The sequence below is a fragment of the Pempheris klunzingeri genome, chromosome 15 (assembly GCF_042242105.1).
Source record: "Pempheris klunzingeri isolate RE-2024b chromosome 15, fPemKlu1.hap1, whole genome shotgun sequence".
Taxonomy (NCBI): domain Eukaryota; kingdom Metazoa; phylum Chordata; class Actinopteri; order Acropomatiformes; family Pempheridae; genus Pempheris; species Pempheris klunzingeri.
The window spans coordinates 759,278-773,760 of record NC_092026.1 but is presented as its reverse complement, the minus strand read 5'-3'; the positions used below and the strand labels follow the sequence as shown (position 1 = coordinate 773,760).

Sequence of the window (14,483 nt, the reverse complement as noted above, 5' to 3'; positions counted from 1 at the left end):
AGCACATTAACTCTAAAACACCTCCATATCGCTACTGTTCAAAAATCATGTTTTTCTGAATGGAGTTTGGTTCAGTTTGTCTCTGCTGGGTTTGTGTCCTGGTGCTTCATGCTGTGTGAATACTGGAGGTGGATATAAGATGTTCTTTGGAAGTGGAACCAGATTAACCGTTGAGCCCAGTGAGTACAGAGAGAATACAAATATTATTTATATGAAGCATCTTTCAAGACAAACTTGGAAATGATTCATTCGCCAGTTTCATAAAATCATCATGAAGTACAAAATAATTCAATAATAAGAATAAAGATCACCGTGATCACAAAATATGTCGCTTGTTACATGTACATTTCACTAATGATATGTGTGTATATATATAAATCATTATATATAATGTAGCCTGCATTTGTTTTTAATCAAAATCATCCAAAAAGCTAAATACTCTTTTATTTATTGAGCTTTAATTCCAGCAGAAGTATCTAATGTAAAAATAGTGTTTTTCTAAATGAGGTTTGGTTCAGTTGGTCACTGAGTTTGTGTTCTGGTGCTTCATGCTGTGTGAATGATGGAGGATATAAGATGATCTTTGGAAGTGGAACCAGACTGAACATTGAGCCCAGTAAGTTCTGATAGAGGTTACAGACTTTATACAAACATTAGCAACACAATGTACAAACCAGACAACAAAGATGAAAATAGTTATTTATGTAAGTAGAATAGAATAATCCCAGCAGAAGTCCTGAATGTAGAAATGCAGCTTTTCTAAATGAAGTTTGGTTCAGTGTTTCCAAAGAAATGCAGAGCATCAGATAAAATACAAGCTTGTGGTTCTGGTCTGATTAACAATCGACTCTTCAGACTCATAAAACCAGAACACAGTAGAAAGAAATGGGATTTAAAAGTCGTCTTGATCAGATCAATACAACACGTTCACTGAGAAATGATCAATTAAAAATCTGTCATCAGTACCCATTAAGTACTGATGCATGTTATAATCAATAATTATACGTGTTGTCAAACAAGCTTTCCAGTGTTTAACACGTAAAACCAGAATATCAGATGAAAAAGATAAAAACAGTCTCAGTGTCTGAGTGAATATCACAGATTTATGATGATGATGATGATGATGATGATGATAATAATGATACATGATCCATTTATTCCACTGGACAATAATCATTCAGACAAAACTAAAGTGTAAAAATTGTGACGACGACAGAACTTCAGCTTTTAAATCAACATTTCTGGTTTTAATTGTCCTCTGTGAAGAAGCAGCCATTTTAAAATCTAATCTGAAAATTATATTTTACATGTAGAATATATATATATTTCATTTTTCTGAATGGAGTTTGGTTCAGTTTGTGTCCTGGTGCTTCATGCTGTGTGAATACTGGAGGTGTATATAAGCTGATCTTTGGAAGTGGAACCAGACTAACCGTAGAACCCAGTAAGTGCTAATAAATACCTTAAAAACCAGATTAGTTGGTAAATAAAATGTTTGTTTTATTACGTTTAGTTTAGTTAAAATTCCAAAAATCATTCTGCTAAAACAAACATTTCAACAAGTTTTCATGAGCAGAAAACGTTCAAAGATCACCTTCATCCTGATGATTAAAATCATAATAAATAGAATCAGAACCATCAAAGTATTAAGATCATCGACACTAAACGGCTTAATATATCGACTGTTCAGTTAATATTCAAATGTAGATTTATTTAATGTTAAAATGATGTTTTTCTGAATGGAGTTTGGTTCAGTTTGTGTTCTGGTGCTTCATGCTGTGTGAATGATGGTTACAATAAGCTGATCTTTGGAAGTGGGACCAGACTAACTGTTGGAGACAGTGAGTACTGATATAGATCATTATTTAAATGGAACATCTTTAAAACAAATTATGCTGTTTTTTATTATGTTGTTTTACAGGAAAACTGTTAATTCAGTGTTTCTCTACTGTCGTAAATGTCAGAGATAAACTGGCCACCTTTGATTAAATGTTTAGAAACTAGATATTTTATCATTCAGTCAAAGTTTGGTTCAGTTTGTCTCTGCTGGGTTTGTGTCCTGGTGCTTCATGCTGTGTGAATGCGAATCAATATAAGCTGATCTTTGGAAGTGGAACCAGACTAACTGTTGGAGACAGTGAGTAGAAATATAGATTCTAAATATTATTAATATGCAGCATCTTTAAGAGGATTTGTTACCTGTGTCACACATAAAAACCAGATTAGTTGGTAAATAAAATGTTTGTTTTATTACATTTAGTTTAGTTAAAATTCCAAAAATCATTCTGCTAAAACAAACATTTCAACAAGTTTTCATGAGCAGAAAATGTTCAAAGATCACCTTCATCCTGATGATTAAAATCATAATAAATAGAATCAGAACCATCAAAGTATTAAGATCATCGACACTAAACGGCTTAATATATCGACTGTTCAGTTAATATTCAAATGTAGATTTATTTAATGTTAAAATGATGTTTTTCTGAATGGAGTTTGGTTCAGTTTGTCTCTGAGTTTGTGTCCTGGTGCTTCATGCTGTGTGAATACTGGAGTTAAGATGATCTTTGGAAGTGGAACCAGACTAACCATTGAACCCAGTAAGTAGTGACATACATCCTAAATATTATTTAAACGAGGCGTCTTAACAAGTGAACTTTACCTGCATTTTACACTCAAAGCATCAAAGGAAATGATTTATTCACTCCAGGCTCATAAAATCAGCTCCAAGTAAAAAATAATTCAGAACATGTTTTCATCACAATGCTCAAACAACTGAGAATCTATTGATTACAATAATCAATATCTAAATGATGATCAATAAAACATGTTTTATCTCTACTGTAGAGTAAATAGCTAAATTTAACATGTACTATAATTTGTAATAAAAATAGTCTATTGATGTAATTTGAATGTGATAATTCTCAAAGTCTAAAAACAACGTTTTTCTGAATGGAGTTTGGTTCAGTTTGTCTCTGCTGAGTTTGTGTTCTGGTGCTTCATGCTGTGTGAATACTGATTACAATAAACTGATCTTTGGAAGTGGAACCAGACTAACTGTTGAACCCAGTAAGTACTAATAAATACCTTAAGTATCATTTATACGAGGCATCTTTAACACTTTACCTGAGTTTTAAAGGTGTACACAGGCCTGAAACAACTAGTTCATTATCTCTAACGTTAAAATGTAGATTTAATTTAACACTGAGCAGCTTATTGTTGTGAGCGCGACGTCACCATTCAAGTAAAAGTCTCAGATGTTAAAATGATGTTTTTCTGAATGGAGTTTGGTTCAGTTTGTCTCTGCTGGGTTTGTGTTCTGGTGCTTCATGCTGTGTGAATACTGGCTTTAAGATGTTCTTTGGAAGTGGAACCAGATTAACCGTAGAACCCAGTAAGTACTGATAATGATCATAAACGGCCTGTTATCTATATGGAACATGGACATTTAACAGTTTGTTTTACAGGAATACTTAAAGTGATATAAAGCAGCTGTTCAGTGTCTCTACAGTAAAGTAAATGTGACATACATGTACGTCATGTATTTCAATACATTCATATTTGTTAAACCTCTTATTGTTGTGATCAGAAGGTCATTCTCTAGGTAAATTCTCAGGTGTAAAATCGATGATTATATGAGAGAAACAAACTGGTAATATTTGATCAAATATTTAGGAAGCAGATATTTATCATCACATCTAAATATGTGATTGGAAAATTAATTTGTCGTTTTTTTAAATGGAGTTTGGTTCAGTTTGTCTCTGCTGAGTTTGTGTCCTGGTGCTTCATGCTGTGTGAATAATGGAGTGAATCAGAATAAGCTGATCTTTGGAAGTGGGACCAGACTAACTGTTGGAGACAGTGAGTAGAAATATAGAACATAAATATTATTAATATGCAGCATCTTTAAGAGGATTTGTTACCTGTGTCACACATAAAAACCAGATTAGTTGGTAAATAAAATGTTTGTCATATTAATATCAGTCAGAATCATCGATGCATTGATGAACTCTAAACGCCTCAATATATCTACTGAGCAGTTAATAGTCAAGTGTGCATTTAATTTAATGTTAAAATGATGTTTTTCTGAATGGAGTTTGGTTCAGTTTGTCTCTGCTGGGTTTGTGTTCTGGTGCTTCATGCTGTGTGAATACTGGGAATCAAGAAAAGCTGTTCTTTGGAAGTGGAACCAGACTAACTGTTGGAGACAGTGAGTAGAAATATAGAACATAAATATTATTAATATGCAGCATCTTTAAGAGGATTCGTTGCCTTTGTCACACACAAAACAGATTAGTTGAACTTTGTAAAGCACTATGAGACACTCTGTTGTGATATTGGGCTATACAAATAAAATTGAATTGAATTAGTTGGTAAATAAAATGTTTGTTTTATTAATCTTAATTAACTCTGAATGCCTCAATATATATACTGAGCAGTTAATAGTCAAGTGTGCATTTAATTTAATGTTAAAATTATGTTTTTCTGAATGGAGTTTGGTTCAGAAACAAACATGAAACATTTGATTAAATATAAATATCTATAAAGCAGATATCTTATAATTAAATGTTAATATTTAAGTGTAAAGTTAATTTGGCAGTTTTCTGAATGGAGTTTGGTTCAGTTTGTCTCTGCTGGGTTTGTGTTCTGGTGCTTCATGCTGTGTGAATACTGGTAACTATAAGCTGATCTTTGGAAGTGGAACCAGACTAACTGTTGAATCCAGTAAGTACTAATAAATACCTTAAATATCATTTATACGAGGCATCTTTAACACTTTACCTGAGTTTTAAAGGTGTACACAGGCCTGAAACAACTAGTTCATTATCTCTAACGTTAAAATGTAGATTTAATTTAACACTGAGCAGCTTATTGTTGTGAGCGCGACGTCACCATTCAAGTAAAAGTCTCAGATGTTAAAATGATGTTTTTCTGAATGGAGTTTGGTTCAGTTTGTCTCTGCTGAGTTTGTGTCCTGGTGCTTCATGCTGTGTGAATACTGGGAATCAAAGAAAGCTGATCTTTGGAAGTGGAACCAGATTAACCATTGAACCCAGTAAGTAGTGACATACATCCTAAATATTATTTAAACGAGGCGTCTTAACAAGTGAACTTTACCTGCATTTTACACTCAAAGCATCAAAGGAAATGATTTATTCACTCCAGGCTCATAAAATCAGCTCCAAGTAAAAAATAATTCAGAACATGTTTTCATCACAATGCTCAAACAACTGAGAATCTATTGATTACAATAATCAATATCTAGATGATGATCAATAAAACATGTTTTATCTCTACTGTAGAGTAAATAGCTAAATTTAACATGTACTATAATTTGTAATAAAAATAGTCTATTGATGTAATTTGAATGTGATAATTCTCAAAGTCTAAAAACAACGTTTTTCTGAATGGAGTTTGGTTCAATTTGTCTCTGCTGGGTTTGTGTTCTGGTGCTTCATGCTGTGTGAATACTGGGAATAAGCTGATCTTTGGCAGTGGAACCAGACTAACTGTTGAACCCAGTAAGTAGTGACATAAACTGAAACACCAAAATTTGCTTTCAGAGACGTCTCATGTTCATCAACAGGAATTTGTACAAAACAACAAGAAAGAAACGTCCCATGGCAGATTTAAGACTCCAGAATGATAAAAGAAGCACAAAGTAGAAAATAATTCAGTTAAACTGTTGTTGAGTGGAAAAATATCAACTTGTAGGAAAACTGAAAACTAAAAACAGTTTCTGTTTTATCTGGACGAAGCTGCAGGTTTACAGTTTTCTAAACTAACGTTAATAATCCCATCAGCCAAGCAAGTAGAGAAAAGCTTCAGTAAAACACTTTTAGTCTCTCTGCTGTCCAGGAAATATCAGTTTAAGGTTTGTTTTAGTATATTTAGGATTTAATGAGAAATTTTATAATTCAAGTGATCGTCCCAAATGTAGAAATAACTCTTATATAAGAGGAACTCCTCATTAAAATCCTGTTCAAGTGTAAAGTTAATTTGGTAGTTTTCTGAATGGAGTTTGGTTCAGTTTGTCTCTGCTGGGTTTGTGTCCTGGTGCTTCATGCTGTGTGAATACTGGAGCTCAAAAACTGATCTTTGGAAGTGGAACCAGACTAACTGTTGAACCCAGTAAGTACTAATAAATACGTTAAGTATCATTTATACGAGGCATCTTTAACACTTTACCTGAGTTTTAAAGGTGTGCACAGGCCTGAAACAACTAGTTAATTATCTCTAACGTTAAAATGTAGATTTAATTTAACACTGAGCAGCTTATTGTTGTGAGCGCGACGTCACCATTCAAGCAAAAGTCTCAGATGTTAAAATGATGTTTTTCTGAATGGAGTTTGGTTCAGTTTGTCTCTGCTGGGTTTGTGTTCTGGTGCTTCATGCTGTGTGAATACTGGTTATAAGATGATCTTTGGAAGTGGAACCAGACTAACCGTAGAACCCAGTAAGTACTGATAATGATCAATAATCTATATTTATGTGAGGCGTCTTCAAAAGCAGCCAGTGTTTTAATGGAATATTAAAAAAAAATCAATGATCCATTTGACTCTTCAGACTCATTAAACCAGCACCAGTAGAAAATAATTTGATTTAAAAGTTGTTTTAATCAGAATATTAATTAAAAATCACATGCTCAGTGTTTATTCATAGTAAATATTAGATTCTACATATTATTCATGTCTCAAATGTAAAAAACCCATTTTTCTGAATGGAGTTTGGCTGCTGAGTTTTCGTTGTGGAGCTTCGTGCTGTGTGACAAATACGAATCAGAACAAGATGCTGTTTGGAAGTGGAACCAGACTAACTGTTGAACCCAGTAAGTCCGAAACTTTTCACTAACTAAGACGAGTTTTTATTTTATCTGGATGCTGCTGCAGATTCATCCAAACATTTTAAAGATGAGACTAAATGGTTGAAAGATTCAGCTGAGAGAGTATTGATCACATTAATCATTAAGTCAGTTAACACTGAAACAGCTCCACATCATTACACGGTCGGTTCGTGTCAACATTTATTTATTCTACAGCGTAAATGTAAAAATCGTGTTTTTCTGAATGGAGTTTGGTCCAGTTAGTCTCTGCTGGGTTGTTGTTATGATACTTCATGTTGTGTGACGACGACGAATCAATACAAGCTGATCTTTGGCAGTGGAACCAGACTAACTGTTGAACCCAGTAAGTAGGAACATAAACTGAAACACCAAAATTTGCTTTCAGAGACGTCTCATGTTCATCAACAGGAATTTGTACAAAACAACAAGAAAGAAACGTCCCATGGCAGATTTAAGACTCCAGAATGATAAAAGAAGCACAAAGTAGAAAATAATTCAGTTTAACTGTTGTTGAGTGGAAAAATATCAACTTGTAGGAAAACTGAAAACTAAAAACAGTTTCTGTTTTATCTGGACGAAGCTGCAGGTTTACAGTTTTCTAAACTAACGTTAATAATCCCATCAGCCAAGCAAGTAGAGAAAAGCTTCAGTGAAACACTTTTAGTCTCTCTGCTGTCCAGGAAATATCAGTTTAAGGTTTGTTTTAGTATATTTAGGATTTAATGAGAAATTTTATAATTCAAGTGATCGTCCCAAATGTAGAAATAACTCTTATATAAGAGGAACTCCTCATTAAAATCCTGTTCAAGTGTAAAGTTAATTTGGTAGTTTTCTGAATGGAGTTTGGTTCAGTTTGTCTCTGCTGAGTTTGTGTTCTGGTGCTTCATGCTGTGTGAATATTGGTTATAAGATGATCTTTGGAAGTGGAACCAGACTAACTGTTGGAGACAGTGAGTACTAATAAATACCTTAAGTATCATTTATACGAGGCATCTTTAACACTTTACCTGAGTTTTAAAGGTGTACACAGGCCTGAAACAACTAGTTCATTATCTCTAACATTAAAATGTAGATTTAATTTAACACTGAGCAGCTTATTGTTGTGAGCGCGACGTCACCATTCAAGCAAAAGTCTCAGATGTTAAAATGATGTTTTTCTGAATGGAGTTTGGTTCAGTTTGTCTCTGCTGAGTTTGTGTCCTGGTGCTTCATGCTGTGTGAATAATGGAGTAAATCAATATAAGATGTTCTTTGGAAGTGGGACCAGACTAACTGTTGGAGACAGTGAGTAGAAATATAAATTATTAATATGCAGCATCTTTAAGAGGATTTGTTACCTGTGTCACACATAAAAACCAGATTAGTTGGTAAATAAAATGTTTGTTTTATTACATTTAGTTTAGTTAAAATACCAAAAATCATTCTGCTAAAACAAACATTTCAACAAGTTTTCATGAGCAGAAAACGTTCAAAGATCACCTTCATCCTGATGATTAAAATCATAATAAATACAATCAGAACCATCAAAGTATTAAGATCATCGACACTAAACGGCTTAATATATCGACTGTTCAGTTAATATTCAAATGTAGATTTATTTAATGTTAAAATGATGTTTTTCTGAATGGAGTTTGGTTCAGTTTGTGTTCTGGTGCTTCATGCTGTGTGAATAATGGAGTTAAGCTGATCTTTGGAAGTGGAACCAGACTAACTGTTGAACCCAGTAAGTTGGAACACATACCATAATAATTATTACAGGACTTTGATAACAAACTTTATTGTGTTTTCAAACTAAATCAGATTAGAGGCTAAACAGATGAGACTGTTTCTGGTGTGATTGATGAGAGAACAGCTGCTGACAGATTCAGGCGACTCTTCAGGGTTATAAAATCAGCACAAAGTAGAAAATAATTCAATATCATTCGTTATGAAAACTCTACCTCCAAAACACCAACTATGACAATAGTGTTGGGATGAAACCAAGAATTCACCAACATCCAGCTAAAACAAAGATTAAGAGAAGTTTTTATGAGCAGAAACTAGTTAAAGATCGTCTTGATCATCATAATCAAATAAGTTATTGATGAAATCATTGACTGTCAAACAGTTTGCTCAGTAGCTATTGTACAGTAAATGTCACCATTCACATTTATAATCTATGTTGATCCATTATTTAATTAAATTAGTGACTATTTTATCTGGACAGAAGTATCTAAAGTAAAAATGATGTTTTTCTGAATGGAGTTTGGTTCAGTTTGTCTCTGCTGAGTTTGTGTCCTGGTGCTTCATGCTGTGTGAATACTGGAGTGAATGCGAATAAGATGATCTTTGGAAGTGGGACCAGACTAACTGTTGGAGACAGTGAGTAGAAATATAAATTATTAATATGCAGCATCTTTAAGAGGATTTGTTACCTGTGTCACACACAAAAACCAGATTAGTTGGTAAATAAAATGTTCATCCTGATCATTAAAATCATAATAAATAGAATCAGAACCATCAAAGTATTAAGATCATCGACACTAAACGGCTTAATATATCGACTGTTCAGTTAATATTCAAATGTAGATTTATTTAATGTTAAAATGATGTTTTTCTGAATGGAGTTTGGTTCAGTTTGTCCCTGCTGAGTTTGTGTTCTGGTGCTTCATGCTGTGTGAATACTGGAGTTAAGATGTTCTTTGGAAGTGGAACCAGACTAACTGTTGAACCCAGTAAGTACTAATAAATACGTTAAGTATCATTTATACGAGGCATCTTTAACACTTAACCTGAGTTTTAAAGGTGTACACAGGCCTGAAACAACTAGTTCATTATCTCTAACGTTAAAATGTAGATTTAATTTAACACTGAGCAGCTTATTGTTGTGAGCGCGACGTCACCATTCAAGCAAAAGTCTCAGATGTTAAAATGATGTTTTTCTGAATGGAGTTTGGTTCAGTTTGTCTCTGCTGGGTTTGTGTCCTGGTGCTTCATGCTGTGTGTATGCGAATCAAGAAAAGCTGATCTTTGGAAGTGGAACCAGACTAACTGTTGAACCCAGTAAGTAGTGACATACATCCTAAATATTATCTAAACGAGGCGTCTTAACAAGTGAACTTTACCTGCATTTTACACTCAAAGCATCAAAGGAAATGATTTATTCACTCCAGGCTCATAAAATCAGCTCCAAGTAAAAAATAATTCAGAACATGTTTTCATCACAATGCTCAAACAACTGAGAATCTATTGATTACAATAATCAATATCTAGATGATGATCAATAAAACATGTTTTATCTCTACTGTAGAGTAAATAGCTAAATTTAACATGTACTATAATTTGTAACAAAAATAGTCTATTGATGTAATTTGAATGTGATAATTCTCAAAGTCTAAAAACAAAGTTTTTCTGAATGGAGTTTGGTTCAGTTTGTCTCTGCTGAGTTTGTGTCCTGGTGCTTCATGCTGTGTGAATACTGGAGCTAAAAAACTGATCTTTGGAAGTGGAACCAGACTAACTGTTGAACCCAGTAAGTGCTAATAAATACGTTAAGTATCATTTATACGAGGCATCTTTAACACTTTACCTGAGTTTTAAAGGTGTACACAGGCCTGAAACAACTAGTTCATTATCTCTAACGTTAAAATGTTGATTTAATTTAACACTGAGCAGCTTATTGTTGTGAGCGCGACGTCACCATTCAAGTAAAAGTCTCAGATGTTAAAATGATGTTTTTCTGAATGGAGTTTGGTTCAGTTTGTCTCTGCTGGGTTTGTGTCCTGGTGCTTCATGCTGTGTGAATGCGAATCAAGAAAAGATGATCTTTGGAAGTGGAACCAGACTAACCATTGAACCCAGTAAGTAGTGACATACATCCTAAATATTATTTAAACGAGGCGTCTTAACAAGTGAACTTTACCTGCATTTTACACTCAAAGCATCAAAGGAAATGATTTATTCACTCCAGGCTCATAAAATCAGCTCCAAGTAAAAAATAATTCAGAACATGTTTTCATCACAATGCTCAAACAACTGAGAATCTATTGATTACAATAATCAATATCTAGATGATGATCTGAATGGAGTTTGGTTCAGTTTGTCTCTGCTGAGTTTGTGTTCTGGATCTTCATGCTGTGTGAATACTGGAGGTGTAACTAAACTGATCTTTGGAAGTGGAACCAGATTAAACATTGAACCCAGTAAGTAGGAACATAAACTATTATTATTACTATTATTATTATTTATAGGAAAAACATCATCACACGACATGAATAAATACAAAACCAGAACAACAGTTAAAAAACTTGTCTTTGGGCTCAAAATCAGCACAAAGTAGAAAATAATTCAGTAAAATAATGCCGACATGAAAATCTTGTATCTTTAAAATGTCAACTTTTTAGTGTAGAAGACAACATTTTTTGGATCAAACCAAAAATACACCAACATCCAGCTAAAACAGAGATTCAAAGAAGTTATCGTCAGCTGAATCAATCGATCAATAAATGTAAGAGCTTTGTCTCCAGAGATCTACGTTTTGTTTGTAATTTAATTATGACCATTGGTTTTTAATTAAAACCTGTCAGAGACTTAAAATGTAAATTCAGTGTTTTTCTGAATGGAGTTTGGTTCAGTTGGTCTCTGCTGAGTTTGTGTTCTGGTGCTTCATGCTGTGTGAATACTGGAGGTTTAGCTAAACTGATCTTTGGAAGTGGAACCAGATTAAACGTTGAACCCAGTAAGTATTGATATTGTATATCAACATTATTAATGTGGAGCATCGACTCAAACTGTGATACACAAAAACTAGAACAGAAGATTTAAAAAACAACTAAAAAACTGTGTTCAAGTTGGATTTATTGATGAGTGAACGGCTTGATTATTATATTATTATTATTATTATTATATCCATCAAGTGAGAAGGTTCATTGGGACCATCGATGCATTAATCAGACCACCAACACTAAAACAGGATCTCTGCTGTGCACAAAACCTTAAACTCTGAATCTTAATCAGACAGAAATCTCAAAGGCCAAACTGATATTTTTCTAAATGGAGTTTGGTTCAGTGTGAGTTTGTGTTGTGGTGCTTCATGTTGTGTGACTGGAGCTGCAAATCAATATAAGATCCTCTTTGGAAGTGGAACCAGATTAAACATTGAGCCCAGTGAGTACTGAAGTAGATTATAAGTATTGTTTAAAGAACAACCAGTAATTAGCGGAGCATGTGTTGATCAATGCATTTCTTAAGAGCATCATTGCTAAAACAGTTAATTTGGTATATCTGCTGTATATATAAGTAATATTATGTGTAATATACATTTTATGAACACTAGCAGCTGATTGTTGGTGTCTGAGCTGCCGTCATTTGGACAAAAGGTGATTTATTGGTTCAGTTCGTCACTCTGAGCTTCATGTGGTCAAATTAGGATCATTAACCATTTAAACCAGAGAGCACTAACAGATCACTAACAGAGCACTAACAGATCACTAACAGAGCACTAACAGAGCACTAACAGAGCACTAACAGATCACTGACAGATCACTGACAGATCACTGACAGATCACTAACAGATCACTAACAGATCACTGACAGATCACTAACAGAGCACTAACAGATCACTGACAGATCACTGACAGATCACTGACAGATCACTAACAGAGCACTAACATATTCATAGGAGGCGTCTTTAAAACGTTCATGTTGTTAAAGAAACCTTTTAGTTTTATCTGATCATACTGGAGTCATCTGAAGATTTAAATACACTAAACACATCAAGTGTCTGTGTCTGTACTGCACAGTGGACGTTACAGGCTGCGTCTTATTTATGATATAAATTCATAATGTGATTGTATTTTTAATGAAAATAGAAACATATTTTTTATGATTGGACAAAAGTCTTAAATGTAAAAATGGTGTTTTTCTGACTGGAGTTTGGTTCCGTCGGTCTCTGAGTTTGTGTCCTGGTGCTTCATGCTGTGTGAATGCTGGAGGTGGATTTAAAATCCTCTTTGGCAGTGGAACCAGATTAACCACTGAAACCAGTAAGTGCTAATAAATACCGTAAGTATCATTTATACAAGGCATCTTTAACACTTTACCTGAGTTTTAAAGGTGTACACAGGCCTGAAACAACTAGTTCATTATCTCTAACGTTAAAATGTAGATTTAATTTAACACTGAGCAGCTTATTGTTGTGAGCGCGACGTCACCATTCAAGCAAAAGTCTCAGATGTTAAAATGATGTTTTTCTGAATGGAGTTTGGTTCAGTTTGTCTCTGCTGGGTTTGTGTCCTGGTGCTTCATGCTGTGTGAATAATGGAGTTAAGATGATCTTTGGAAGTGGAACCAGACTAACTGTTGAACCCAGTAAGTAGGAACACATACCATAATAATTATTACAGGACTTTGATAGCAAACTTTATTGTGTTTTCAAACTAAATCAGATTAGAGGCTAAACAGATGAGACTGTTTCTGGTGTGATTGATGAGAGAACAGCTGCTGACAGATTCAGGCGACTCTTCAGGGTTATAAAATCAGCACAAAGTAGAAAATAATTCAATATCATTCGTTATGAAAACTCTACCTCCAAAACACCAACACCGTCTATGACAATAGTGTTGGGATGAAACCAAGAATTCACCAACATCCAGCTAAAACAAAGATTAAGAGAAGTTTTTATGAGCAGAAACTAGTTAAAGATCGTCTTGATCATCATAATCAAATAAGTTATTGATGAAATCATTGACTGTCAAACAGTTTGCTCAGTAGCTATTGTACAGTAAATGTCACCATTCATATTTATAATCTATGTTGATCCATTATTTAATTAAATTAGTGACTATTTTATCTGGACAGAAGTATCTAAAGTAAAAATGATGTTTTTCTGAATGGAGTTTGGTTCAGTTTGTCTCTGCTGAGTTTGTGTCCTGGTGCTTCATGCTGTGTGAATACTGGAGTGAATGCGAATAAGCTGATCTTTGGAAGTGGGACCAGACTAACTGTTGGAGACAGTGAGTAGAAATATAAATTATTAATATGCAGCATCTTTAAGAGGATTTGTTACCTGTGTCACACACAAAAACCAGATTAGTTGGTAAATAAAATGTTCATCCTGATCATTAAAATCATAATAAATAGAATCAGAACCATCAAAGTATTAAGATCATCGACACTAAACGGCTTAATATATCGACTGTTCAGTTAATATTCAAATGTAGATTTATTTAATGTTAAAATGATGTTTTTCTGAATGGAGTTTGGTTCCGTCGGTCTCTGAGTTTGCGTGCTGGTGCTTCATGCTGTGTGAATGATGGAGGTGGATTTAAAATCCTCTTTGGCAGTGGAACCAGATTAACCATTGAAACCAGTAAGTACTGATTCAGATCTAAAATATTTCTAATGGGCTCAAAATTAGAACATGATGAAGTCTAATATCACAACTAAAATCACAGCTGTCACAACTATCCAAACATTGATAAGCAACGGTTTACAGACCGTCTGAGACATTCTTACAATATAATTAGAATGATGATAATCTAGATAATCTGGGCTTGTTGCTTGAGTGAGTCGGTGAGGTTTGTGCTCTGAAGCTTCAGACTGTGTGACTTACAGCTCTGCTTCTAACAGCATCATCTTTGGAAGAGGCACCAAACTACATGTT

General features: G+C 34.0%; 1 protein-coding gene across 1 annotated transcript in view; it reads left to right on the top strand.

Annotated features, from left to right (window-relative positions):
* The first annotated feature begins 563 nt into the window (after window positions 1-563).
* The window catches only part of trdc (T-cell receptor delta constant), a 32,507-nt gene continuing 18,587 nt past the window's right edge, over window positions 564-14,483 (top strand). The window contains exon 1 of the mRNA XM_070844752.1: window positions 564-616. Coding sequence (XP_070700853.1) covers window positions 577-616 — 40 coding nt within the window. The 5' untranslated portion in view covers window positions 564-576. The remainder of the gene's footprint in view (window positions 617-14,483) is intronic.